The sequence below is a fragment of the Trachurus japonicus genome, chromosome 6 (genome assembly GCF_045865225.1).
Source record: "Trachurus japonicus isolate A0001 chromosome 6, Traja_1.0".
In the NCBI taxonomy this organism is placed as follows: Eukaryota; Metazoa; Chordata; class Actinopteri; order Carangiformes; family Carangidae; genus Trachurus; species Trachurus japonicus.
The window spans coordinates 35,103,524-35,128,707 of NC_140912.1; the positions used below are offsets into that span (position 1 = coordinate 35,103,524).

At 42.9% G+C, this 25,184-nt stretch overlaps 1 protein-coding gene across 2 annotated transcripts in view; it reads left to right on the plus strand.

The window, feature by feature from the left end:
• Positions 1-25,184, plus strand: part of LOC146986564 (neuronal acetylcholine receptor subunit alpha-7-like) — a 53,429-nt gene that overhangs the window by 21,403 nt on the left and 6,842 nt on the right. For both annotated transcript variants that reach the window (XM_085780278.1, XM_085780279.1), the window contains 6 exons: positions 4,096-4,205; positions 7,745-7,824; positions 11,537-11,704; positions 16,641-16,835; positions 23,708-23,794; positions 24,601-24,710. In XM_085780278.1, coding sequence (XP_085636404.1) covers positions 4,096-4,205; positions 7,745-7,824; positions 11,537-11,704; positions 16,641-16,835; positions 23,708-23,794; positions 24,601-24,710 — 750 coding nt within the window. The remainder of the gene's footprint in view (positions 1-4,095; positions 4,206-7,744; positions 7,825-11,536; positions 11,705-16,640; positions 16,836-23,707; positions 23,795-24,600; positions 24,711-25,184) is intronic.

The following is a 25,184-nucleotide window of genomic DNA, read 5'->3' on the forward strand; positions in this document are numbered from 1 at the left end:
TGTTAAAGCTCCTTCATAATAAAGGTAGATGTTTGTGTTAAAGCTCCATACAGTATAAAGGTAGATGTTTGTGTTAAAGTCTTAAAACCAGCTGTCAGGACTTCCTGTGACTTTGTGATGTCACAACAAAGCAGTCACCCAAAGCCCCGCCCACAACCATCCAACAACTTGCAACATTTGGTCTCCCTAAGTGTTTTATTCTGAAATCTGCTTTATTTTGTTATTGGATCATTTTAGAAAACAGTCAGCCAATCAGAAGAAAGGCTCAGAGCCTCCCCCTCTCTTCTGATTGGCTGACACCGACCTGTTGTTACCAGAGCTCCAGAGAGAAGCTGAGAGAGAGAGGAGATGGAAAACTACACTGAGATGGTTTTTAGATCTTCTCATTGATCAGCCCTTCAAAATAAAAGCACAGAAAAAGAAAACATGGAGGTTTAATGTGAAGTCAGCATCTCTCCAGTCCGACCGGTGGAGTCAGACTGGTGTCGGGTCGACTGGTCCGTTTCCTTGACGTCCACACTGAAGTGTTAAATGCTGCATTTTCCCGAAGGAAACTCTGAATCGTTGCCATAGTAACCGGATGGGTGAATATTTTTCAGATCCTCATCAGCTTCACGTAGAGTTGGTTTCAGAAACATCAGCTGTGTGTGTTCAAACATCCAGGTCACCGACGTCTGACGGAGAGACAGCACACACACACACACACACATACAGACACACACACACACAGACACACACACACAGACACACACACACACACACACACACACATACAGACACACACACACACAGCTGACACACACACACACACACACACAGCTGACACAAATTAAAAAGTCATTTTCTGCTTCTTTACGTGTTAAATTCAAACAGATTCATCGCAGCGTGGTGATAAAAGAGAAACATCAAACACGTTTGTTAGAAGTTTGTCACAAATACGAGATGAGATCGTCACACTTCAGAGTCTGTGTGTGTGTGTGTGTGTGTGTGTGTGTGTGTGTGTGTGTGTGGCCGATCCGACTTATAGCTTCCAACAGATTCCTCAGGGAGAAACGTCTGAGCTCAGTGACAGGAAGTAAACAAGGATAGAGGACGATGAGTGTGTGTTTGTGTGTGTGTGTGTGTGTGTGCAACCTCCAGCCATTGCAGCCTCACATCGACACACACACACACACACACACACACACACACACACATACACACACAGACACATACACACACAGAGCAGAGATCTCAGAGAGGATCTGAAGTGTAATGAGGGCCGGCAGAGCTGTGTATGCAAATCAACACACTCCTATGTTTCTTGGCAGCACACACACACTAACACACACAAACACACACACACTTCTCTGTAACAATGCCTCTTACATAAGTGTGTGTGTGTGTGTGTGTGTGTGTGTGTGTGTGTGTGTGTGTGTGTGTGTGTGTGTGTGAGCAGCTGGAACGTGCTGCAGCTTTATCAGCTGCACTCAGACGATACAAACACACAAATTACCTCTGTTGTTTATAGAGACCCACTTCCTGTCTGTTGTCGCTTCCCTCTGTGATTTAAACAACGACCCACAAACTGCACAAATATATTAAAAAAATAAATAAAAAAAGTTCACTGTGCAGGAGCAGCAGCTGTTTAATCCACCACCACAACAACAAAAAGTTTCTGCTCAGTTTACCCTCAGATGACCTCTCAGTTTTTCCCACCAGGACAAAAATGTCCACCTAGTGAGAGACATTTAACATCAGTTACGCCCAAAATATGTGTGATACATAACTGATAGGTCTGGGTCTTGACTAAACATGAAGATCGCTTTTGTCATGGGTTTCAAAAATGTTCCTGGCCAGTTGTTTTTGCAGCAAAAACACATGATTTCTCATAATAAGTATTTATTATTTTTTTATTTTTTGTATTATTATTTTTTATTCCTGTCTATATTCTGAAGATTTTTCAGGCTATATACAGGAATCTTGAAGTTAATTTTAATAACCTTTTAAGACTTTTTCAAGACCTTCTCAACATTTTTTAACACCTCACCGCCACTTCAAGCTGTAACCATTTACATCAGTAACACTTTTAACTGAACAGTTTTAGTTTGTGATACAGACTATAGACCACTATGATATAACAGAATAAAAAAAAGGCTGGGATAATAAATCAAAGGCAAAGTTTATAAAAAAAAACATTGCTCAACTGTCAAAAAAAACAAAAACAACAATCTTCTTTTCTTTTTCATGAACCGGTTCATCTTTGTTTTTTAATAAAACACATAAATTCACACACTTCCGCAATGTTTTTTACAACTCAAACTCTTGGACAGCTAATTCAGAAAAACTACCTTCAATATTTAAGACTTTATAAAGTCGTGAAAAGACTTTTTAATACTTTTGAAGGGTCTTAATTTTCCCAAAATTGATTTATCACCTTTTAATACTTTTCAAGACCCCGCGGATACCCTGTTTTTACAGAGGGGATTGTTGATATATCATTCATACAACATTTTATTCCAAAAAACAAAAACAAAAAAAGCGAAATCTAATTTTTTTTTTTTTTTTTTTATGGCTGGCGACTATTTTAGTGATAAAAAGAGATAAAATCCAAAATCCCCTCGGTGAAAACTTTTGACTCTAATGTGTTGACAAAATAAAACAAGAATTTTGAAAGTAGCTTTTCCATTGTTCAGATTTCTGTTCTGGAAATGTATGCAAGTAAAGTTAGCGCATATTTCATTAGATATTGCTTAATTTACATATTTGAACATAAAATTTGACAACACTTGTAATACCAAAAAATATATGTCTTCATGTGAGTGATAAACTTGGGATGTTTCATGGTGATATCTTTTTACCTTAAAATACATAAAAAATAAAAAATAAAAACATAGGTGTGCATGTTGTAAAAATGCATTACGAGTCCAGAAAATGGACTTTCATTCTGAAATCAGCCCCCAGTGACCTTTCATTTGACCGTCGGGAGTTGGGAAAGTGTGAGAGGTGAACGACAAAAATGTCCAGGGGTCATCTGAGGGTAACAAGTGCAGACGTCTGTATTAAAGGTTGAATATGTAGAATCTTTATTAAAAGCTATATTTTTTCAATAATAATACACCCACGAGGTGTTAGAGGGGTGCAGAATGAAAGTATTGTTTTTCCATAAAAAATTCTATTTAATCTGAATGAATTATTTAAAAATGATTTTACCGGGTTCGACAGTGACTTTATGTTTACATCGTCCCTGCAGTCGCCGCCATTGTGGCTCAATTCTCCGCTGTTTTCCTCCCGGTAGTTCGCGTTTGTTTTCCAACGAAGCCTTTTTAATAATCAATCGGTGGATCAATAGATTATCATACACATGTTACGATGCCTGTATTTGTTTAGTCTTATCTGTCATAAACAAGAGATCCTGTAACAAGTTACACACTGCAAAAACTCAAAATCTTACCAAGAATATTTGTCTTATTTCTAGTAAAAAATACATTTAATTATAGGCTACTTAAAATAAGACTCATCACATTAAAAAGTAGCTTGTTTTTACACACTTTTTACTTCTTTCAAGCAGATTTTCACTTGAAATAATCTGATAGTGGAGCAAGTTTTTCTTTCTTATTACAAGCACAAAAAACTTGCTTTGACTGGCAGATTTTTCTACTTATTTCAAGTGAAAATTAGTTTGAAACAAATGAAAATGATCTAAAAACAAGTTGATTTTTAGGTGACGAGTCTTATTTCAAGTGGAAAGAGATTAATTTTGACTAGAAATGAGACATTTTGACAAGAAATAAGACAAATATTCTTGGAAAGATTTTGAGTTTTTGTAGTGCAAGTCATCCAAAGCTGTTTAATGAAGCAAAGTAAAAATGAAACATAAGATAAATATCCTGTATAGTTCTCCTCCTCTGTTATGTGTCCTCTGGTCAGAACAGCATCCCTAGCAACGTTTTTTTTTTTTACATAGCAACGGTCTGGCAACCGACTGCTAGAATTACTTTTATGTTGTTGTTGTTGCCTATCTTGACCAATAGATGGCGGTATTCTGGTAATTCTCCATATTCAACCTTTAATGCCAGTGTGTGTGTGTGTGTGTGTGTGTGTGTGTGTGTGCAGTACTGGACAGACTTCTACCTGCAGTGGAACACGTCCGACTATCCAGGTGTGACCAACGTCCGGTTCCCCGACAGCCAGATCTGGAGGCCGGACATCCTGCTGTACAACAGGTAACCACCATACTGTTACTAGTTACTAGTTACTTTACCCAAAAAGTAACTGAGTTGATACATTATAAAAGTAACCAACTAACTGGAAAAAGTAACTGTTGTCTTACCTTTATTATGAGTTGCTCAAATATGTTGAATTACTTGGACTTTACGTAAGTTTTCTTTTTTTTATCGCGTTAGCATTTCGTCCAGACAGAAACTAGTATTGGAAACACCTCCATCTTGGAAAAACCTCCCAAATATTGCAAAAACATTTTTACGCTCTCATTAGCCGGTTTTTCATACATGTCGATATTTAAACACTTTTTTTCATATGGTAACACTTTATAATAAATACACACTATTAAGCATTAGTTAAGCATTAATAAATACTGAATTATTCATTTATAACACATGAATACTCATCAGTATGTAGTTTATAAATATAGTTTGTTATTATCAATGAAGAGTAAAACATTTTTAACTGTGTTTTCATCGGTGTCTGTGGGTGAATGTGATGTATGATGTAAAAGCGCTTTGGGTATCGTTGCAGGTATAAAGCGTTATATATACAGACCATTTACCATTTACGATTTGAGGGTTATTTTAATAAAACTTTGGCCTGTGAGGTCCAATCATCCAACTCAGGCGGTGTCACACAGTAACATGTCTGTGTGGTTAACCAAACAATAGTTCCTTCTGTTACTAGACTTTGATGAGACTAGGCTCATTCACAAAAAACTCCTTTCAATGGAAACCTGCACACCTGCAAACAGGAATTGTACTTTTTCGAAAATGTAGAAATATCGCTTTTAATTTGCAAAAACCTGTGATGGAAATGCAGCTGCTGAAAGATAGATGATTGATTGATGGATGGATTCTCAGCAGTGTGAGGCTCCGCCCACTTTCTCCTGCAGCTTTAATTATTGAACCATCGCTGCTGCGTTTAAGCTGCATCATTACTGCTGAAATCATATTGTGTTGTATCACTTTAACATTCAGTTTCATCTCTGCAGTTTAACTTCCTCCACTTCTAAAGAGAAACGATCGATAAAGTTTCTCCTTTAAAATGTAAAAGAAAACGTCAGAACAAAGAACAACAGGATCCATGTTTTCTCTTCCCTTTCCCACGGATCGATAGAGTTGAACCGAGGCCTGGTGTCGGACCGAGGAGGTTTTCATCCACAAACACTGGAGACGACTCACTTTGCTTCGTCGTCACGGTTTATTTCCGTCGCCTCGGCACTGATTCAGCTAATTCCCTTCCTGTTATCGGCGCCAAAGATAGGTTCCTCTCTCTGTCAGGATTAACACCTCAGTGTGAGCTCACATCAGAGCTGACGGGGAGGAGGGGGAGGGTGAGGGGGGGTCGGGGGCTCTCTGCTGGATGCTAAACAGCGTTTCAGCTCATTAACTGAGCAGCAGCGTTCAGGAGCAAAGTTTGATGTTGGTGGGAAGAGGCCGGCTGTTAGAGCAGGACTGTGGGTCTGGTGGTCATTAATGAGGAGGAGGAGGAGGAAGGTGGGGGCTGGGGGGGTGGGGGGGTGGGGGGGCAGATACACAGACTTTGAATTATTATCAGGCACAGAGTCAAGTTTTAAAACAAACTTGTGTGTTTTTACTTGAACAAACTCTGTTCAGAGGAAACGGCAGCGCTGCTTTTCTCTGGGTGCTGGTTGGTTTTTCAGTTTCAACACTAGTTTAAAGGGATAGTTCAACATTTTGTCAAATTGCCCCATCACCATAATCCCTACCTTTAATTGTCAGTGCAAGCTATTTTTAGAACGGCGGAGCAGAGCCGTGAGCTGCTCAGAGCTACACTACGGAGGCTCATTATGGGATTTCTTGGTTTCCCTCATCAAACTCATCAAATACACAATCTAACAACTCCACAACGCTCTGGTGGACAAGTTGTGACCTGCACGTTCACCACGCTATGAGATAATAACACAACGTTACCACACAGAGTTGTTTTAGAGGGAAATACAGAGACTGTTGATGAAAAACTGTCCCTGAAGGCAACGTGCATCAGAGGTTTTGCATGAATTTCCCTCTAAAACAACTCTGTCTGGTAACGTTGTGTTATTATCTCATAGCGTGGTGAATGTGCAGCTCACAACTTGTCCACCAGAGCGTTGTGGAGTTGTTGGATTGTGTATTTGATGAGTTTGATGAGGGAAACCAAGAAATCCCATGAGCCTCCGTAGCGTAGCTCTGTTTTTAGATAATTTTCACTTGAAATAAGTAGAAAAATCTGTCAGTGAAAGTAAGTTTTTTGTGCTTATAATAAGAAAGAAAAACTTGCTCAGATTTTTCTACATATTTCAAGTGAAAATCTGCTTGAAAGAAGTAAAAAGTGTCTAAAAACAAGCTACTTTTAACGTGATGAGTCTTATTTTAAGTAGAATGAGATTTGTTTTGACTAGAAATTAGACAAATATTTTTGGTAAGACTTTGACTTTTTGCAGTGTAGGTGGGTTTACATGGACAGTTTTAAACGGTTTCAATAGGTTTGGGAGACCAAACTGATTGAAAATGCTTCATATAAACACCTCAAACCGTCTCAATGACCCCAAACCGATTGAACTTCCAATGGGTTTGAAGGATTTAGTTTAAACCTTTTCTAAAGCGTTGTGTCTGTCATGTAAACCTTGAAGCGGGTTGATTTCTGGCTGCGTTCGTTCTCCACGTGCTCAGGACTTGACGTACTAACACACGCTTGAGCACGCATGAGCCGTGCCTTATGGCTGCCACTAGAGAAAATGTCAAGCAAGAAATCCACCGCCCCAAGATAGATATAACAAAATGTGGGTGTTGCTCTTTTTTTAATGAAGAAAAGATAATCATTTGGTGCATCATGTAACTACTTATTACAAAATGTGACAAAGTTTATTGCATATTATGTTCAAGAATGTATTACAAAATGTGGCAGATTTATACATAATGTGGCGCTACAGGCACTTTGGAAATCATTTGATCTTCCACTTGCTGAACTGTTCACATTAAAGGGACAATGTGGAGTTTGCTTTTGGTTCTAAAAGAGTCTCATATTAATGTGGATGAATCTACGTTACCACTTGTTAATGGGTCCATTTTCAATAAATATATCGTTTTGTCTTCATCGTTATTTTGTTATTATTATTTAGTGGTCAACACGCCCAGCATTTCCTCGTTTCGGTTTCCCAGACGCTGCCCGGCGGCTCATGGGAATAACGCTGGTTGGCATCGTTTATGGTCGGAACTATGACGGTATCTGATCGTCTTCGAATTCAACTTTCATTCTTGATCAATGAAAACATTCTCGGTAAATGTTTTCTCTTTCGTCCGTCTTGCGCTGGTCTAAGAATTTCACCGTGCACACTGAGGCTCATGGGAAATGTAGTGAAAACACTTTGCTTTCCAAAACTCCTCGTTGTCCCTTTAACAGAAACTTTAGACCAGGGGCTGAGGGTGGCCACATGTTTCCAGCTGTATGTGTGTGTGTGTGTGTGTGTGACTACAGCCATGATGAAGCTCTGACATCATCATCATCATCATCATCATCTCTCTCTCTCTCTCAGCGCTGACGAGCGGTTCGACGCCTCCTTCCACACCAACATCCTGGTCAACTCCACCGGATACTGTCAGTACCTGCCCCCAGGTAACACACACACACACACACACACACACACACACACACACACACACTCAGATACTGTAGTTCAGAGGTGGGTAGAGTAGCCAAACATTTTACTCAAGTAAGAATATTACTCAAGTAAAAGTAAAAAGTAGCCATCCAGACATTTACATGAGTAAGAGTAAGAAAGTACTTATTAGTGAAAAAAACTACTCAAGTACTGAGTAACTGCTGAGTCACCTCTGATTTATTTGTTTAATGATCAGTGATCAAATACACAAAAATATAAAATAGCAATGAAAAAATTCAGAGTTCACCTGCGAACAACATTTAACAACTATATATCAATGAATTAAATCTTTACAAAGTAACACAAAGTAAGGCAAATTCAGCTACAATAACATATAAACATATAACATATAAACACATATAAACTGCCCGTCCAAAAACACGTCACCACTTGGATATAACTACTGTAAGCAGGTAACAGGTCAGAGCCTCCCATTGGGTAATTACTGCATGGATGATGATGTTTCAGCTGGAAACAACTTATTTAACCGTGATGCATCTCACTTCTTAAACAACCATGTCTGAAGACACATCCTGTTGTTGTGGAAAAGATGGGGTCAAGTTATTAAATTAATCAATCAAATAAAACATCTAAGGAGATTACTGAGACTAGAACTGGGTTAAGAACTGTCCAACATGTTATTAAAGGGACAACGAGGAGTTTCTATTTGGTTATAAAAAAGTCTCATATTAATGTGGATGAATCTACGTTACCACTTGTTAAAGCAGATATCAGTGGAATGTTTTTGTTAATATAAGTCCCAAATAGTCCTATTTTCCGTCAGCAATCACTTACATGAAGTATTTCAGCCTAAACACGAGTCTCTCCGTCACTCTGCTCTGCTGTAACCCGAGGAGAAAATTTTCCTTGTGGGATACAAGTGTTATCCAATGAGGGGAGAGAACGGCATGAAGGGCTGTGTGTGCAGCCAAGGGATGCGCGTGAATGTGGTGACGTAGCACGAGGACCAATTGATGCCTGACAAGGGCGGGGGCTGCTAACTCATGGTGCGTTCAAGGAAACTCGTACTTTGTGTTTTTCCTTCCTGTGAAGTCATACCAGTTCGATCTGGTACGAGTTCACGGGTCGGAAGTTACGAGTGGCCGTTATAGGGAACTTTCACAGACAACAGGACGGTAAAAACACGAGCTACGGGTTACCTGGAACGCTACCAAGTCGTAGTTGTGACTTGAAGCTGTAACTTACGGTTTCAAAAGCCTGCCTTGAACACAGCATTAGCCGAAACGGCCGTGCCGATGATATCTGCTTTAATGGTCCATTTTCTATAAATCTATGGTTTTGTCTCTATGGTTATTTTGTTATTATTAGTGGTGGTGGAAACGCTGGTCGAGCCGACCAGCGTTTCTTTACTTTCGGTTTCGTGGCGAGTCATGAGAATAACGCAGCAGAATCTCCGTTTATGGTGGGAACTACGACGGTATGTGATCGTCTTCCAACCTCTGACTTTAATTCTTGATGAATGAAAACATGAGTCTGTCTTGCGCCGGTCAAAGAATTTCACGGTGCGGAGGCTCATAAATGTAGTGAGAAAACACTTCGCTTTTCCAAAACTCCTCGTTGTCCCTTTAAGACTGGATCTTCATCACCTCTCTGGCTGTAGACTGAAAACAGATTAGGAAACACTTTTATCTGCTGTTCATCACAGACTGAAGAAGATTCATCTGTTTCCTTCATCAGTCGTCTGTTCAAGGCCACACACACACACACACACACACACACACACACACACACTGAGGGGGGAGGGGAGTCATCAGGAGGTCGTGGGGTCGACATGAGGAGGTCAGGAGGAGTTATGATCCTCATCCTCATCACCATGATGGACGTCCACTCGTTTCTATTTCTCATCTCATCTCGTCGTCTTGTTTTATGTTTTATTTTATTTATTTGTGTTGAAACAAACTTTAATATCTAGAAAAATTATATATATATTTAAAAATATATATAATATGAATATGTGTGAATAGTGGAGACAGTTGAACATCGTGAGTGAATCAGACTCAGACTCAGTTCTGTCAGTGAGAGGAGAGAAACTCATCAGCTGATCGGTGATCAATAACCAATAAAATGTGGTTAACAGCTCCATTACTGCTGACAGCTGGCATTGATCACTGCTCATCAGGAGGAGGAGGAGGAGGAGGAGGAGGAGGAGGAGGAGGAGGAAGAGGAGGAGGAGGAGGAGGAAGAAGAGGAAGAGGAGGAGGAGGAGGAGGAGGAGGAGGAGGAAGAGGAAGAGGAGGAGGAGGAGGAGGAGGAGGAGGAGGAGGAAGAGGAAGAGGAGGAGGAGGAGGAAGAGGAGGAGGAGGAGGAGGAGGAAGAGGCTTCAACAGGAGATTTAATGTGATGTAATAAAAATCTAAACAGAGAATTTCACAGTTTCCTCTTTTTTTCATTTTTATCGTCGTCACCTCGCCACCTTCCTCTTCCTCTTCGCTGTGTTATTTATGGTTGCACCTGAAGGTCATGGTGTGGTTGTCGTGGTGGTTGTCATGGTGGTTGTCGTGGTGGTTGTCGTGGTGGTTGTCGTGGCGATGTCTCAGCTGTGTGGTGATTTATCCCGGGGCTCAGGTGTCGGCTGCTCTCAGATCAGATTGTTTTCTCTCCTGTTCAGAGTTAATGGAAACTTCTCCTGTTGTTGTTGTTGTTGTTGTTGTTGTTGTTGTTGTTCACCTGAACCAACGCTGGACTCCTCTTCCTCCTCCTCCTCCTTCTCCTCCTGAAATCATCCTCTTTTCCCTCTTCTCCTCTTCCTCCTACTCCTCTTCCTCCTCCTCCTCCTCCTGAAATCTTCCTCTTTTTCCTCCTTCTCCTCCTCCTCTTCCCCCTCTTCCTCTTCTCCTCCTCCTCCTCTCCCTTCTCCTCCCTCCTCTTCCTCCTCCTCCTCCTCCTCCCCTTCTGCCTCTTCCTCCTCCTCCTCCTCTTCCTCCTACTTCTGCTCCCTTCTCTTCCTCCTTTTTCCTCCTTCTCCTCTTTCTCCTCCTCATCCTTGTCCTCCTCCTTCTCCTCCTCCCTTCTCCTACTCCTCTTTCTCTCCTTTCTCTTCCCTCCTTCTCTTCCCCTTCTGCCTCATCCTGCTCCTCCTCCTCTTACTCTTCCTATTTCTTTTTCCTCCTTCTCCTCTTCCTCCTCCTCAACCTTGTTCTTCTCCTCCTCCTTCTGCTCACTCCTCCTCTTCCTCTCCCTTCTCCTCCCTCCTCCTCTTCCCCTTCTGCCTCATCCTACTCCTCTTCCTCCTCCGTCCCCTCCTTTTCCTCCTCTCTGTCCTCCTGCTTTTATTCCTTATTCCTGAAGTCAGAGTCTGAAATCCTCTTCCTCTCCCTTCTCCTCCCTCTTCCTCTTCCTCTTTTCCCTCATCCTACTCCTACTCATCTTCCTCCTCCTCTTCTCTCCTCCTCCTCCTCCTCCTCTTCTTCCAGCTTGTTATTTATTTTCTGCATGTATTTTTTGATAACGATCTCCCGCTGACACTCACAAACACAAACAGTCATTTTCTGTTTCTCGCTGAGCTCCTTTTTCCCTCCAGTGTTTCTAATCTTTGTTTACTTTTATTTATTTATTTATTTTTTTGCTGCCGTCTTTATCTTCCTCCTCTCAGCTGCCGCTGCCTCCTCCTGTGTGTTTGTTTAATATTTTTGTCGTATATTTCAGGAATATTTAAAAGCACCTGCTACATCGACGTGCGCTGGTTCCCCTTCGACGTGCAGCGCTGCGACCTGAAGTTCGGCTCGTGGACGTACGGCGGCTGGAGCCTGGACCTGCAGATGGTCGAGGCCGACATCACCGGGTACATCGCCAACGGAGAGTGGGACCTCGTGGGTAAGAGACGGAGAAACGAGTGGTCAACAGCTGCAGAGATGTTCAGTTTAGTTTTCAGTTCATCCGGGGTCATATTTTCATATTTGCTCGAAATATTACCACTTTTTTCCCTGAAATATTACATTATTTGACAGAAATTTCTCTTACATTTTTCCAAAAATTCACGGCATTGGCCCTAATTTGAATCTACATTAACTTGTACAAATATCTCAGAACAAATATTTAGCCTATGTATTTCTGGTATTTGCTTCAAAACTTTGTCCTCAAGACCTGCTGCTGCTGCTGGTCTCCTAAAGGGGGCGGAGTTATGGTCTGCTGGTCTCCTAAAGGGGGCGGAGTCACTGTCTCCTAAAATGGGCGGAGTTATGGTCTGCTGGTCTCCTAAAGGGGGCGGAGTCATGGTCTGCTGGTCTCCTAAAGTGGGTGGAGCCACAGTCTGGTGGTTTCCTTAAGGGGTCGGAGTCACGGTCTCCTAAAGTGGGCGGAGTTATGGTCTGCTGGTCTCCTAAAGGGGGCGGAGTCACAGTCTGCTGGTCTCCTAAAGTGGGCGGAGTCACGGGCTGTTGGTCTCCTAAAGGGGGCGGAGCCACGGTCTGGTTGTCTCCTAAAAGGGGGCGGAGTCACGGTCTGCTGGTCTCCTAAAGTGGGCGGAGTCACGGTCTGCTGGTCTCCTAAAAGGGGCGGAGTCACGGGCTGTTGGTCTCCTAAAGGGGGCGGAGTCATGGTCTGCTGGTCTCCTAAAGGGGGCGGAATCACGATCTGCTGGTCTCTTAAAGGGGGCGGAGTCACGGTCTCCTGGTCTCCTAAAGTGGGCGGAGTCATGGTCTGCTGGTGTCCTAAAGGGGGCGGAGTCACGGTCTGCTAAAGGGGGCGGAGTCACGGTCTGCTGGTCTCCTAAAGTGGGCGGAGTCATGGTCTGCTGGTCTCCTAAAGGGGGCGGAGTCACGGTCTGCTAAAGGGGGCGGAGTCACGGTCTGTTGGTCTCCTAAAGGGGGCGGAGTCATGGTCTGCTGGTCTCTTAAAGGGGGCGGAGTCACAGTCTGTTGGTTTCCTAAAGGGGGCGGAGTCATGGAGAAACCCACGGGACACAGAAACAGGAAACTGGCTCATAGTGGAGCGTCTTGTTTCTAAACTGTCTTTGCTTAAGCTGCAGCTGGAAACGACTGGAGGAAAGAGAAAAAGACAAATCGACCTCAACCTGAACAACAAATAAAAAGACATGAAGTTTGATCATGAGGTGGTTTGAACATCTGATCGATCTGATTCGACAGCACAGTTCACATCTGATGCAGCAGAGGATCAATCTGACCTTTTTTTCTTTTTTTTTTAAATAACTGAGATCAGTGAGTCATGATGCAGGTGATGACCACATGCTCTGGTTTAGTGATAATGTCTCATTTCACAGGTGGAGGGACATGAATGAGACGTGTGATTGGACCATCTGTCTGGATTATATGTGATAGACTGGACACACAAACACACACACACACACACACACACACACACACACACACACACACACATACACACACACAGGACAGGAGAAGAAAAGATGTTTTTTTTTTTGTTCTTTTCCAACCGGGGAGACATGACCGGCCTTTGAATGCAGCCTTTCTGAAAGATGCATGATTCCGTTGCCATGGAGACGGGAATGACACAAACAGAGTGGAAAAGGAAAAGGAAAAGACGAGAAAGGAAATAATAATGATGAAAAAAAAAAAAACACCCCATCTGGTCTTTTTTAGGAATTAAAACTAGAAGTAAAACTACAACCAGGAACAAAACAAAACCAGAACCAGAACCAGAACTGAGTCGACTTCAGCTGTGGATCCTGACCTCACTGTTCACACCTGGTTCTGGTTCTGGTTCTGGTTCTGGTTCTGGTTCTGGTTCTGGTTCTGACCCGACGGAGGACGGTGAGGGAGGAAGATGAGGATGAGGACGAGGATGAAGATCTTCTCTGGTGGAATAAAGGATGAAATGAACAGAGAGTTAAAAACGAGTGTAGAGGAAGTTTCTCAGCCAATCGGCCGTTCACAGGAACTTAATTGAAAATCTCAGCAGTTTGTTTCACATTTACCCCCCCACCCCGCCTCCTCCCCCCTTCCTCCCCCCCCCCATCCTCCACAGATTGAAACCAGTGTACTGAGCAATGTAGCCACGTGTCGGCTAATGAAAAGCAGCCGGGCGTACGGTGCCGAGCACTGAGGATGAAACAGGAGCAGGAGGGGGGGGTTATCTGCTGCGTCGTCCAGTAATTAATCAGTAAAATAACCAGAAAGAAAGAGAGAGGGAAGAAGAAGAAGAAGAGGAGGAAGAAAGTAGAGATGGAAACTTTGAGCTGAGGCTAAAACACTGACAGAGGAGGCAGGACAGAGTCAATTCAAGAGACTTTATTTGTCTCTCTCACAGTCAGTAGAACACATTTGGTTTTACATTATTAAATGAAATATTAAAATCAATATAATGAAAATCATATGTTTTGTGCTAAGCTAACTGCCTCCTGACCTGAGGCCTGTACTGCGAAGGAGGCTCAACATACCTAGGCTTTGTGCTCATGATGCAGCTCAACAAACCCTCAAGTCCGCAATCAGAGCTAAACGGTACTGTGACGGTGGTTATCAACTTAATTAGTCAAGTCCGGTTCTCAGCTTTGTGCTCTGCGCGTGTTCACATAAAAGGGGGCGTTTGACGTCATATTATTCTACTTCCGCACGAAATGGATCCACAACGGGCTGATTTCAGCCAAGACGAGTGCAATTGTTTTAATGGAGAGAGTATGAGCGATATTTAAAAAAAGCACGATCACAGCCTGAAGCAACAGTGTTGCTGCAAATATGACAAGAGAGGAGGCTGCTTTTAATTTTTCTGACAGCTCTTGCGCTACTTTTAAATATGAAGCTTTATCCATATAAACTAGAGCAACATCAACTGTCATTTTAAATTGTGTTATATTGTTATATATTTCACTGATCGCAATTATAACGCGAGTGTGTGTTTTATTGGAAGCGAGGCTGGATAGGTTACAGTGAGGTTTTTTTTAGGTGCTGTAGCTACAAGCAAATCTCATAAACAAAGACCTTTTTAAATGTGAAAACAGCGGAGACTTATTCAAGATTTGCGTTTGGGCAACACTGAAATATAACAGGCGACACATCGGAATTAATTTATTCACGGCCACATTAAGTGAAATTATTAACTTTACCGATTATCCATCTGATTATCCGTCCTGCTGCGAGCGAACAACTTCTATCAGTCGTGACTGACTGTACCTATATAAAAGTAAAATATAGGCTATAGTCTAATATATAATGAGCTCCTGACGCTCAGCTCAACGGTGAGGAGGCGGAGACTCAGCGGAGACGCTCAGAGAGAAAGTCAACAGCAGCGGATCAGCTGATCTCTCCCTCCGTACAAACGCTCCGTTCTGATCCAGCTCCACTGGACTTTCAAAGTAAAGGTGCCGCCAGCTGTAAATGAGTTAAAATAGTGAAACAGCGGCGCTTTTATAGCCGGTTTTATGATTAAACTCTGAACATAACCTGGTCAGGACCAGTACAGGAGAGGCTGGCTTTACACTCAACATACCTCGCTAACCCACTAAACTGGCTTCGCAGTACAGGCCTCTGCTCTGGTTCGTTTTGAAAATGTTTTCCCTTAAACACGTCATTGTTTCAACAAATATCTGCGTATTCACACGGATTCACTGAAAACGACTCCAAACGCTGTGGTAGAAATGCCGTGCATGTGGGTTCTATAGAAGGCTATCGACTAGTTTGTCTATCTAAGTTCACTCAATGTTGACAGGGAGTTGTTTCAGTGCAAATACGACGTTGTTGTTGTTGTTGTTGTTGTTGTTGTTGTTGTGTTACATCCATAGACTGTATCTGTGTCTAGAGGTGTACGTGGCTCAGTTCCTGTTTCAGTGCTCTCTGTATAATGAACTGAGGAAATCCATGTTTGAAAAAGTTCAGGTGAAGAATCCCGACTTATAGTATGTTGGGCTGGATTGTCAAGGAGGATTTCTATATGTCTTCTATATGTCTTTCTCTTTCTATAGCCAGATTTATTGAAAAAGCCTGAACTCTGAGACAGAAAACATTACATCTACTGCAGCAGATTGATGGCATTTATTTTTTATCAGAATCGTTCACTTGGTGATAAAAGCATGCAAATTTGGTACAAATACTCACTGGCCACCCAAAAAATCCAATATGGTGGCCATTTTTCAAGATGGTATTGTACCAATATGTCCGATATCAGCATGTAATCATCAAAATCAATTCATTTTGGTCTAAAGTTTTTTTATGTGACCATCGGAGAGTATTTATACCAAGTGAATGATTCTTGCCACAATCTGCTCCACTAATTGTGGTGTAAAAGTGTCTTGTAAGCCCATGTGGGCAGTGATGTGCATGACACTTAAATAAATTGTTTCATAAAAGATCCATTTTGGATGTCTACATGGAAACACTGGGGCGGTGTTTTCAGATTTTCTCATTCTTGGACCCGTTTCCAAAAAATACAGTTTTCGCCGAAACAATAAATAACTTATGCAGATTCACTTACACCCGCATCCTTGTGGACGAGCTCTGACTTTTACTTTCATCAGATGGAGAAAAAAAATGAAATTCTCCAGTGCTGCGTTGAAGAAAACTCTGTGTTTATTTTTCTCTCTTCTAATCTGTGAATGGATCAATGTTAAACTCTCACGCTTCACTCTGATCCGAAGGTCGGACGGCTGCACAACAACATTTTACTCTCCTGTGTTTTTAAAATGCAACAAGACGAGAGAAGTTCAAGAAAGTGAAGGAAAATAAAATCACACTGTGCAGATTAGAAGTCAGGAAGTTAAACGACTGAGTGAACTTTCTGTCAACTCCACTCGACTGTGTGTTGATGTTGTTATGTTGTTATGTTGTTGTGTTGTGTTCAGAGGTGCCCGGGCGGAGGAACGAGCGTTTCTACGACTGCTGCAAGGAGCCGTATCCTGACGTGACCTTCACCGTGGTGATGAGGAGGAGGACGCTCTACTACGGCCTCAACCTGCTCATCCCCTGCGTCCTCATCTCCACGCTGGCGCTGCTGGTCTTCCTGCTGCCGGCCGACTCCGGGGAGAAGATCTCTCTGGGTCAGTCTGTGTGTGTCTGTGTCTGTGTCTGTGTCTGTGTCTGTGTCTGTGTCTGTGTCTGTCAATCTTTATTGATGCCGACATTCTTATTGCAACATATTTAAATGTCAAAATATGGCAGTTTCCAGTTGTCGTGTTCAAAACCGATTGATTTGACCCTTCAAAATAAAACAAAGTCACCTTTTCATGTCAAAGAAAAGTGATTTTTATGTTTTTTGACTCAGAAGACGTCAAACTCTGACTTTTCTGCTCCTTAATCAATTACACCTCCCTAAAAATGCATGTTCTTCTTCTCATGTCTTTTATTTTGAAGGGTTGATCTAAAAACCATCTCAGTGTAGTTTTTCATCTCCTCTCTCAGCTTGTCTCTGGGGCTCTGGTAACAAGCGGTCGGTGTCAGCCAATCAGAAGAGAAAGTTTCTGAGCCTCTCTTCTGATTGGCTGACTTTCTGAAATGATCCAATAAGAATAGAGCAGATTTTAGAATAAAACACTCAGAGAAACCAAATCCTGCAAGTTGTTGGATGGTGTTGTCCAGGTGGTGAGGGGGCGGAGCTTAGTTGTGACATCACAAAGTGACAGGAAGTCCTGACGGCTGGTTTTAAGGCTCAGTTTCTGAATCCAGGCTGTGTGCATTTCTCTGTGGACTGAGGCTTTGATACTTTCACAGTATTAATATAGAACCTAGAGCTGCTTTATAATCAGGGGTGCACATAACTGGTACGCAGGTACGCATGCGCGGCGAAAATGAGAAATGCGTAACATCACGTGTGTCGCTACAGCGCATTTGCGTACCCAACAGTTACCGCCATCGGAGACCTTGTCTACACGAAGCTAAAAAACATGTCTAAAAAACAAAAGACATTAAGCAGCTTTTTTGGCGTTTCACCACCACCACCAAAGAAACGACAAACTGAGCCTGAGCCGAAGAAACGAGGTTTTTCTGAAAAGTGGCTCCAAGATGTGCAGTGGCTTGATGTTAATGAGGAACGCACTGAAATGTGGTGCAAGATTTGCCGCTCGCATCCCCAGCTAGCAGACAAAACAGGTGCGTTTTATAAGGGCTCAAAAAATTTCAATCATCCTTTATTTGATAAACACGAAAAGAGCAAGGAGCACGTGAATGTGGCAAACGCCATTGCTAATAAACAAGCTAGTCAAGAAGAAATATCCACTCGTCCACTTGCCAAATGGCGAGACAAGCTAAATGAAGAACAACGGCAAGCCCTGTGTAATATTTTTCTCCTTGCCTTTCATAAGGCTAAACACACACGTCCCATGTCTTCCTATTCTGAGGATATCACTTTACTGAAGCGGCTCGGAGTGAATGTCGGAGGTGCTTATCACTCACGTGAAGGAGGGACACGGATAATGCAGACCATCGCACACACTATCAGCGGGGAGTTAAGAGAAAAGTTGCAGTCTGCTGAATTTTGGGGGCTGCTTTTTGACGGATCTGAGGACATCACAAAAACCGAGCAGGAAATCGTTTACATCGTGTCTGTGTCCAGCAACGGAGAATTCACGTCGGACTTTCTTGGATTGATTGAACTGGGTGCTGACCGAACCGCGCAGGCGATAACAGATGGACTTGTGAGGCTTTTCCACGACGCAGGCTTGAATGACTGGACAACGAAGTTGGTCGCCGTGTGCACAGACGGGGCTGCTGTTAACGTCGGTACGTACAACGGTGTTGTGCCCAAACTACGACAACTTGTGGCGGTAGGAAACTCTCTTGTGCATATTCTGTGCACTGCACACACACTGGAGAACTGCGCAAAATCAGCTGATCGCAACGTTCCTTACTGCGAGACATTTAATCGCTCTGTGGTCAAGCTGCTGCAGTTTTATTTACAAAAAGGTGGAGCAAAACACACTGCAGCACTGAAGAAATTGTGTGAAGAAAATGGCATCTCCTTTGTGAAACTGGGCAAGTTTCATAATATCAGATGGTCTGCATGGAGACATGAAACACTGTTAAAAATATCTAGACTATTGCCAGCCATTAAAATGCAACTGGCCACTAGTGATAACAGTGAATTGCAGCATGTCTGCACAGAGCGTTTTCAGTGCTTTCTGGCCAACATGCTGGATATTGGCAACATTTTGAAGACCACATCCATTAGGTTTCAGAAGGAAAAGCTGACCATTGGAGAATGTAAGGATGAACTCATGGTGGCTATTGGACAATTCACACTTCTGCTTGACAGTGAAGGCCACCACAGCAGCAAGACTGTTTCTAATGCTGATGCTGACAGAGACAAGTCAAACTTACTCAGGGGATTAATTGAACAGTTTGAAATCAGATTTGACTCCCTCAAGTCATGTGATCATTTCTTAGTATTTGATCCTTCAACATGGCCTCAAGAAATGCAAGAACTCCACCGTTTTGGCAACACAACAGTTTGCAGCATTCTTCAGAAATATGAGGCCACCTTGAAACTTGACAGAGACACCACTGTGAGAGAATGGATGCGCTTAAAGCAGGCAGGAAAACGTTTGGGAGCCTCCTCTGTGTATGACTTAGTTCAAATAGTGAATACAAGTGGCCCAGATGATTACTCTAACATCAACAAGTTGGTTAAACTGTCTCTTACACTGCCTTTAAGCAGTGCAGCTTGCGAGAGGGGATTCTCACATCTCAACATCATAAAAACCAAGTACAGATCTCGTTTGTCACCTGCTCGTCTCTCAGCCTTGATGCACATTCACCTGTCAAAAAAGACCACAGAGACATTTGACCCAAAGCCAGCTGTTGACCTCTGGATGGAGACAGCTGCTCGGAGGCTCAATCAGAGACAGGAAGGCGAATCTTCATCATCCACCACGCAGGAAGCTGAAGCAGAGGACAGTGGGGGGGCGACTGAGGACGATAGTGAGGAAGACTGCACTTATTAGGACCGCGCGCCGCAGGGGTGAGTACCAAACACTATCCCCTGGTACTCATCTGAGTAGCTCACAAAAAAAGTTATGTGCACCCCTGTTTATAATCACACTACACATGGACATCTACCTTTATACTGTATGGAGCTTTAACACAAACATCTACCTTTATACTGTATGGAGCTTTAACACAAACATCTACCTTTATACTGTATGGAGCTTTAACACAAACATCTACCTTTATACTGTATGGAGCTTTAATACAAACATCTACCTTTATACTGTATGGAGCTTTAATACAAACATCTACCTTTATACTGTATGGAGCTTTAACACAAACATCTACCTTTATACTGTATGGAGCTTTAATACAAACATCTACCTTTATACTGTATGGAGCTTTAATACAAACATCTACCTTTATACTGTATGGAGCTTTAACACAAACATCTACCTTTATACTGTATGGAGCTTTAACATTAGACCTACAGGAGGAAACAGTTTGGGGGCTTTGATTTACAGTGAAACTACAAAATAAAAGCCAGTCAGAGTTCAGTCGTGCAGCAGCTCCGTCCTCAGATGACCGATGCCTCCGAGTCGATTCCCATCGGCCGTAAAACATCCTGAAACAGGAAGTTAAAGCTGCTGAGACGCTTCCTGTCTCCGACACCAGACACTAGAAAATGAATTTACGCTCTCGATCAAACCTGGATGTCAGCAGGGCCATCACTCTGCAGCCCCTCCCCCTCCCCCTCCTCCTCTTTTATTCCCCTCCTTGTGTTTATTTGTCACCGTCAAGGGGACGTAGATGTTGATGACACACAGCTGATCAATAAACCAGTTTTATGACACACACACACACACACACACTTAACGTGATGATGCTCAATTAACTTTCCTTTGTGTGTGTGTGTTTCTGTTGATGAGCTTTTTCTCTTGGTTTTGTTGCTTTTATTGATCCGGTTTGTTTTCATTGGGAGGAGGCAGAGCCGCGGCGTGTAAAGCCCTGACCTTTGACCTCTTCACCCCATCACAGCTGTAACACTGGTCATCAAAGAGTTACTTCTGTCCGGCTGTTTTAATATAGTCAGAGGTGTTCGCTTATAGCTACTGAGGTGGCGTCAGATAAGATAAGATAAAATATTCTATTTCTAATATCTTTGCAGGATATGGTTTCTCTGAGTGTTTTATTCTGAAATCTGTCTAATGTTTCACTTTTTTTGCAGGATTTTCAAAATAATAGCTCCTGCAGACAAACATGTGCTGAAAAGGGTGAACAGAGCTGAATCGTCCATTTGTTTTATTTTGAAAAAAGACTCAATTTACCCATAATTCACTGCACCACAGTTGGACCTAATAGTCAAGAACTTTCTTCTTACTTTGTGAAACCAGCCTCCTCTCTTCTGATTGGCTGACGCCGACCTGAGAGAGGAGATGGAAAACTGAGCCTTAAAACCAGCCGTCAAGACTTCCTGTCACTTTGTGATGTCACAACTAAGCCCCGCCCCCTCACCACCTGGACCCACCATCCAACAACAACTTGCAGGATTTGGTTACTCTGAGTGTTTTATTCTGAAATCTGCTCAGTTTTTATTGGATCACTTTAGAAAACAGTCAGCCAATCAGAAGAGAGGCTCAGAGCTTCCTCCTCTCTTCTGATTGGTTGACACCGACCTGTTGTTACTAGAGCTGCAGAGAGAAGCTGAAAGAGAGAGGAGATGGGAAACTACACTGAGATGGTTTTTAGATCTTCTCATCGATCAGCCCTTCAAAATAAAAGACAGAAGAACAAACATGGAGCTAGTCCAGACTGGTCCGTACTGGTCCATACTGGTCCAAACTGGTCCAGTGTCTGTCCCAGTCATAGACTGTAAAAAGAATGGCCGTAGCACCGTGACGTCACCCATTGGTTTGGGGGAGTCTGTTTTGTGCCGCTACTACTGGGATTTGAACTGCGCCGCCATCTTGGATTTTAGGTGAAGTCTATTTGCCATATTTGGAGAGGTGCGGCGGTTAGCCAGCTGAGAACCCGCCCACTGAACTCAGAGCAACCAATTAACGGCCGGTAAACTGTCTGTGAACCTGTCACTCAACGTAATTTCTGCACGAATTTGAAGCCTAATCACTAAAACGGTTGTGGTACAAAAAAATTCACCCCCGAAACTATCGGTAGAGACCAAAAAAATAAAATGTACCAGGATGTAAAAATGTTTTTTTAAGCTGTAAAGTCTAAAGGCTAGTTTAACATGGGGCTCAATTGCAGTTGCTCCCTTCTGGAGCCAGCCCCCAGAGGCCGGACGGAGAACTGCAGCTTTTTGAACGCGGAAGTGGTCTTCACTTGGAGAACTCCCCCCTTGGTCCCAGTCAGGGCTGTAAACTAACTTTTTGACTCACCTGCCAAGGGGACCGGTAGATGAAAAAATCTACCGGCCAAGGACATTTTTTACCGGCCAAATAATAAATTACCTCTTTTCGTTACATTTACAGTACATCAGTTTCAGCACTTTTCATTGAGATAACAGTATTTTATAGCAATACATGCTTAGAAAAGAAGCCAAAGCCAAATAAATTGTAATCTTATTGAATAATCCAAACATTCCAAATTGGGAATCCTTAACATTGCAAAACTAACAAACGAAACACTCCTTCTATTCTATTTTATTCTATTCTGTATTCTGTTACTCAGAGATGTTCACAAGTCTTTTTTTGCAAGTCCAAGTCAAGTCTCAAGTCTTTGTGGGGTGAGACTTCATCAAGTCTCAAGTCTTTGGTCACGAGTTCAAGTCAAGTCTCAAATCTCCAAAATATAAAAGTCTCCTGTCTCTTCTGGTTGTAATGACCCTTCTATCATCTGCTGCTATCCGGTCTACTAAGAATACTGCACAGCTAAATCTAAGAAATTTAAAGCATTTACTGTATTATTATCACTCCTTTATTAGCATACAGTACCTATTTATTAGTTGTTTATGATCACTTTAAATAGGCTATTGCAATGCAATATGAAGAAAACACACAATGAATTTTCCTTTAAAGAAAAACTGTATCTAGAATCAAGGCTGCTCTGCCCCTCTGCATGTGTCTGACAGATTAACTGCTGTTATTATTATTTTTTAATTAGCTCAGTCAACTCGTGGGGGCGTGTCGACCCGTGCAGACTTCCATACGGGCCTTCAGTCATATTTCGCAGCAAAAAAACAACAACAACTTATCCTACAGTAGCCTGATATGTGCCAGACCAGTTATGCAGCAGCTAGTCCCCGTGAAGGAGGGCCAGACAACAGACGTTGTGCCTCACCTGTACGGACGGTGCGGCTATAGGCTATTAAAAAGAAAAAAAAAAAAAGCCGATTCGCAGTCACCTGTCACTCACTCGCAGCTGACTGCGCTGTCAGAGGAGCTGCTGTCCCTCTCTCTCTTGTGTTTGGCTGCACTCTGGCACGAGCCAAAAATAATAATAATGATTGTTCACGAGTCCCAAAACACGAGTCCAACTAGTCAAGTCTGAAGTCTCTGTGTGTGTGACTCGAGTTCGAGTCGCAAACTGAGTCCTCATCTCTGGTCTATAGCTCCGTGAGCGCAAGAGAGATAGGCACGCACGCACACACACACAGCTGCGGGGCAAAAGCGCTGTCAACCGGCGCGGAGAAATGCACGCCTGGTGTGGAAGGGAGGGCTCCGGCTCACGCGGAGCGCGGCGCTGTAGCGCTGTAGCGCTTCCGCGGTGTCCGCGTGTGACACTGGCGTGAGGCTACGTTGCTTCGTTGCTTCTGAGGGAAACTGTTTTCTACAGCGGGGTCGTCGGGGGAGCTACTTCAGTGCGACACAACAACAACAACACGGGACAAGCAGGACAAACATCTACCCGCCCCCGTGGCGTGTAGCCCTCCAAATTTAAGTCGCCAGGGGAATATTTTAGTCGCATTTGGCGAGTGGCGACCGTTAGTTTACAGCCCTGGTCCCAGTGCAGTAACCCTCCTGTCTGTCCTCAGGCATCACGGTGCTTCTCTCTCTCACCGTCTTCATGCTGCTGGTGGCTGAGATCATGCCGGCCACGTCCGACTCCGTTCCTCTGATCGGTGAGAGCTGCATCATTACATCATCATTACATCATCATTACATCATCACTGCATCATTGCTAAATTCTCATTTGTCTATCAAGGTGCAGTGCTGTGGAATGATATAAAACATTTTCTTTCTATTTAAATACATTAAAAACCAAGCTCAAACAATACTTACAGACCTAGTCACATCTTTGCATCATTGGGTTTTGTATGTATTTTATTTTTTATTTTGCTATATAATATTATACTAATGTTAAATGCTGTATTTATATATCTGTGTATGAGATGAAGATATGCACTTGTGTGCTTGTGCATGTGTGATTGAGGAGGGGGGGGTAGTGGGTGGGGAGGGGGGAGTAAAGTCTTGAGAAAAGTTATTCATAGGTTTAAAAGGGGAGGTCGCTTATAAGCCCCTCGGTCTTTATGATCTTTCCTGCACAATACATTTTGTTTTTTTTAACTGTCTTTTACTGATCTTGTACTTGTACTTGTATTGATTGTATGTCTGTTAGAGCAAACAATAAAATAAAAAATACAATCATCACTACATCATCACTTTATCATCACCTCATCATTACTTTATCACATGTCTCCTCCTTCATCCCTCCATCATCACCATCTGCAAAATCTGCACCAGAGGGAAACGGTGTAAAATGTCATCAACCATTTTATCTGACTGAATTCATCTCCATGTCTTCATCTTTTCTCAGTTTGTTTACGTCCAGTGAAGTTGCAGCTGTAGGTAGAGAGGCTGAGTGAGGCAGACATGTTGTTAGGAGCTTCCTGTGACCTCTGACCTCTGACCTGTGTGTGTGTTGCAGCTCAGTACTTTGCGACCACCATGGTGATCGTGGGTCTGTCGGTCATCGCCACCGTCCTGGTTCTACAGTATCATCACCACGACCCCGACGGAGGACACATGCCCCAGTGGGTCAGTCTACATCTTCCTCTTCCTCCTCTTCATCCTCTTCTCCTTCCTCTTCCTCTTCCTCCTCTTCTCCTCCTTTCTCCTCTTCATCCTCTTCATCTTCCTTTTCCTTCTTCCTAACTCCTCCTTCCCCCTCTTCTTCAAACTCCCTCCTCTTCTTCCCCCTCCCTCCTCTTCATCTTCCTTTTCCTCCTCTTCCTCTTCTTCCTCCTCCCTATTCTCCACCTCTTCTTCCTCTTCCTCCTTTCTCCTCTTCATCTTCCTCCTCTTCCTTTTCATCCTTTTCTTCCCCCCCCTCCTCTCCTCCTCTTCCACCTCCCTCCTCCTCTTCTTCCTCCTCTTTTACTCTTCCTTGTCCTTATCTTCCTCCTCCTTTCTCCTCTTCATCTTTCTCCTCCTTGTCATCCTCCTCTTCATCTTCCTTTTCCTTCTCTTCTTCCTCCTCCCTCCTCTTCTTCCTCTTCCTCCTTTCTCCTC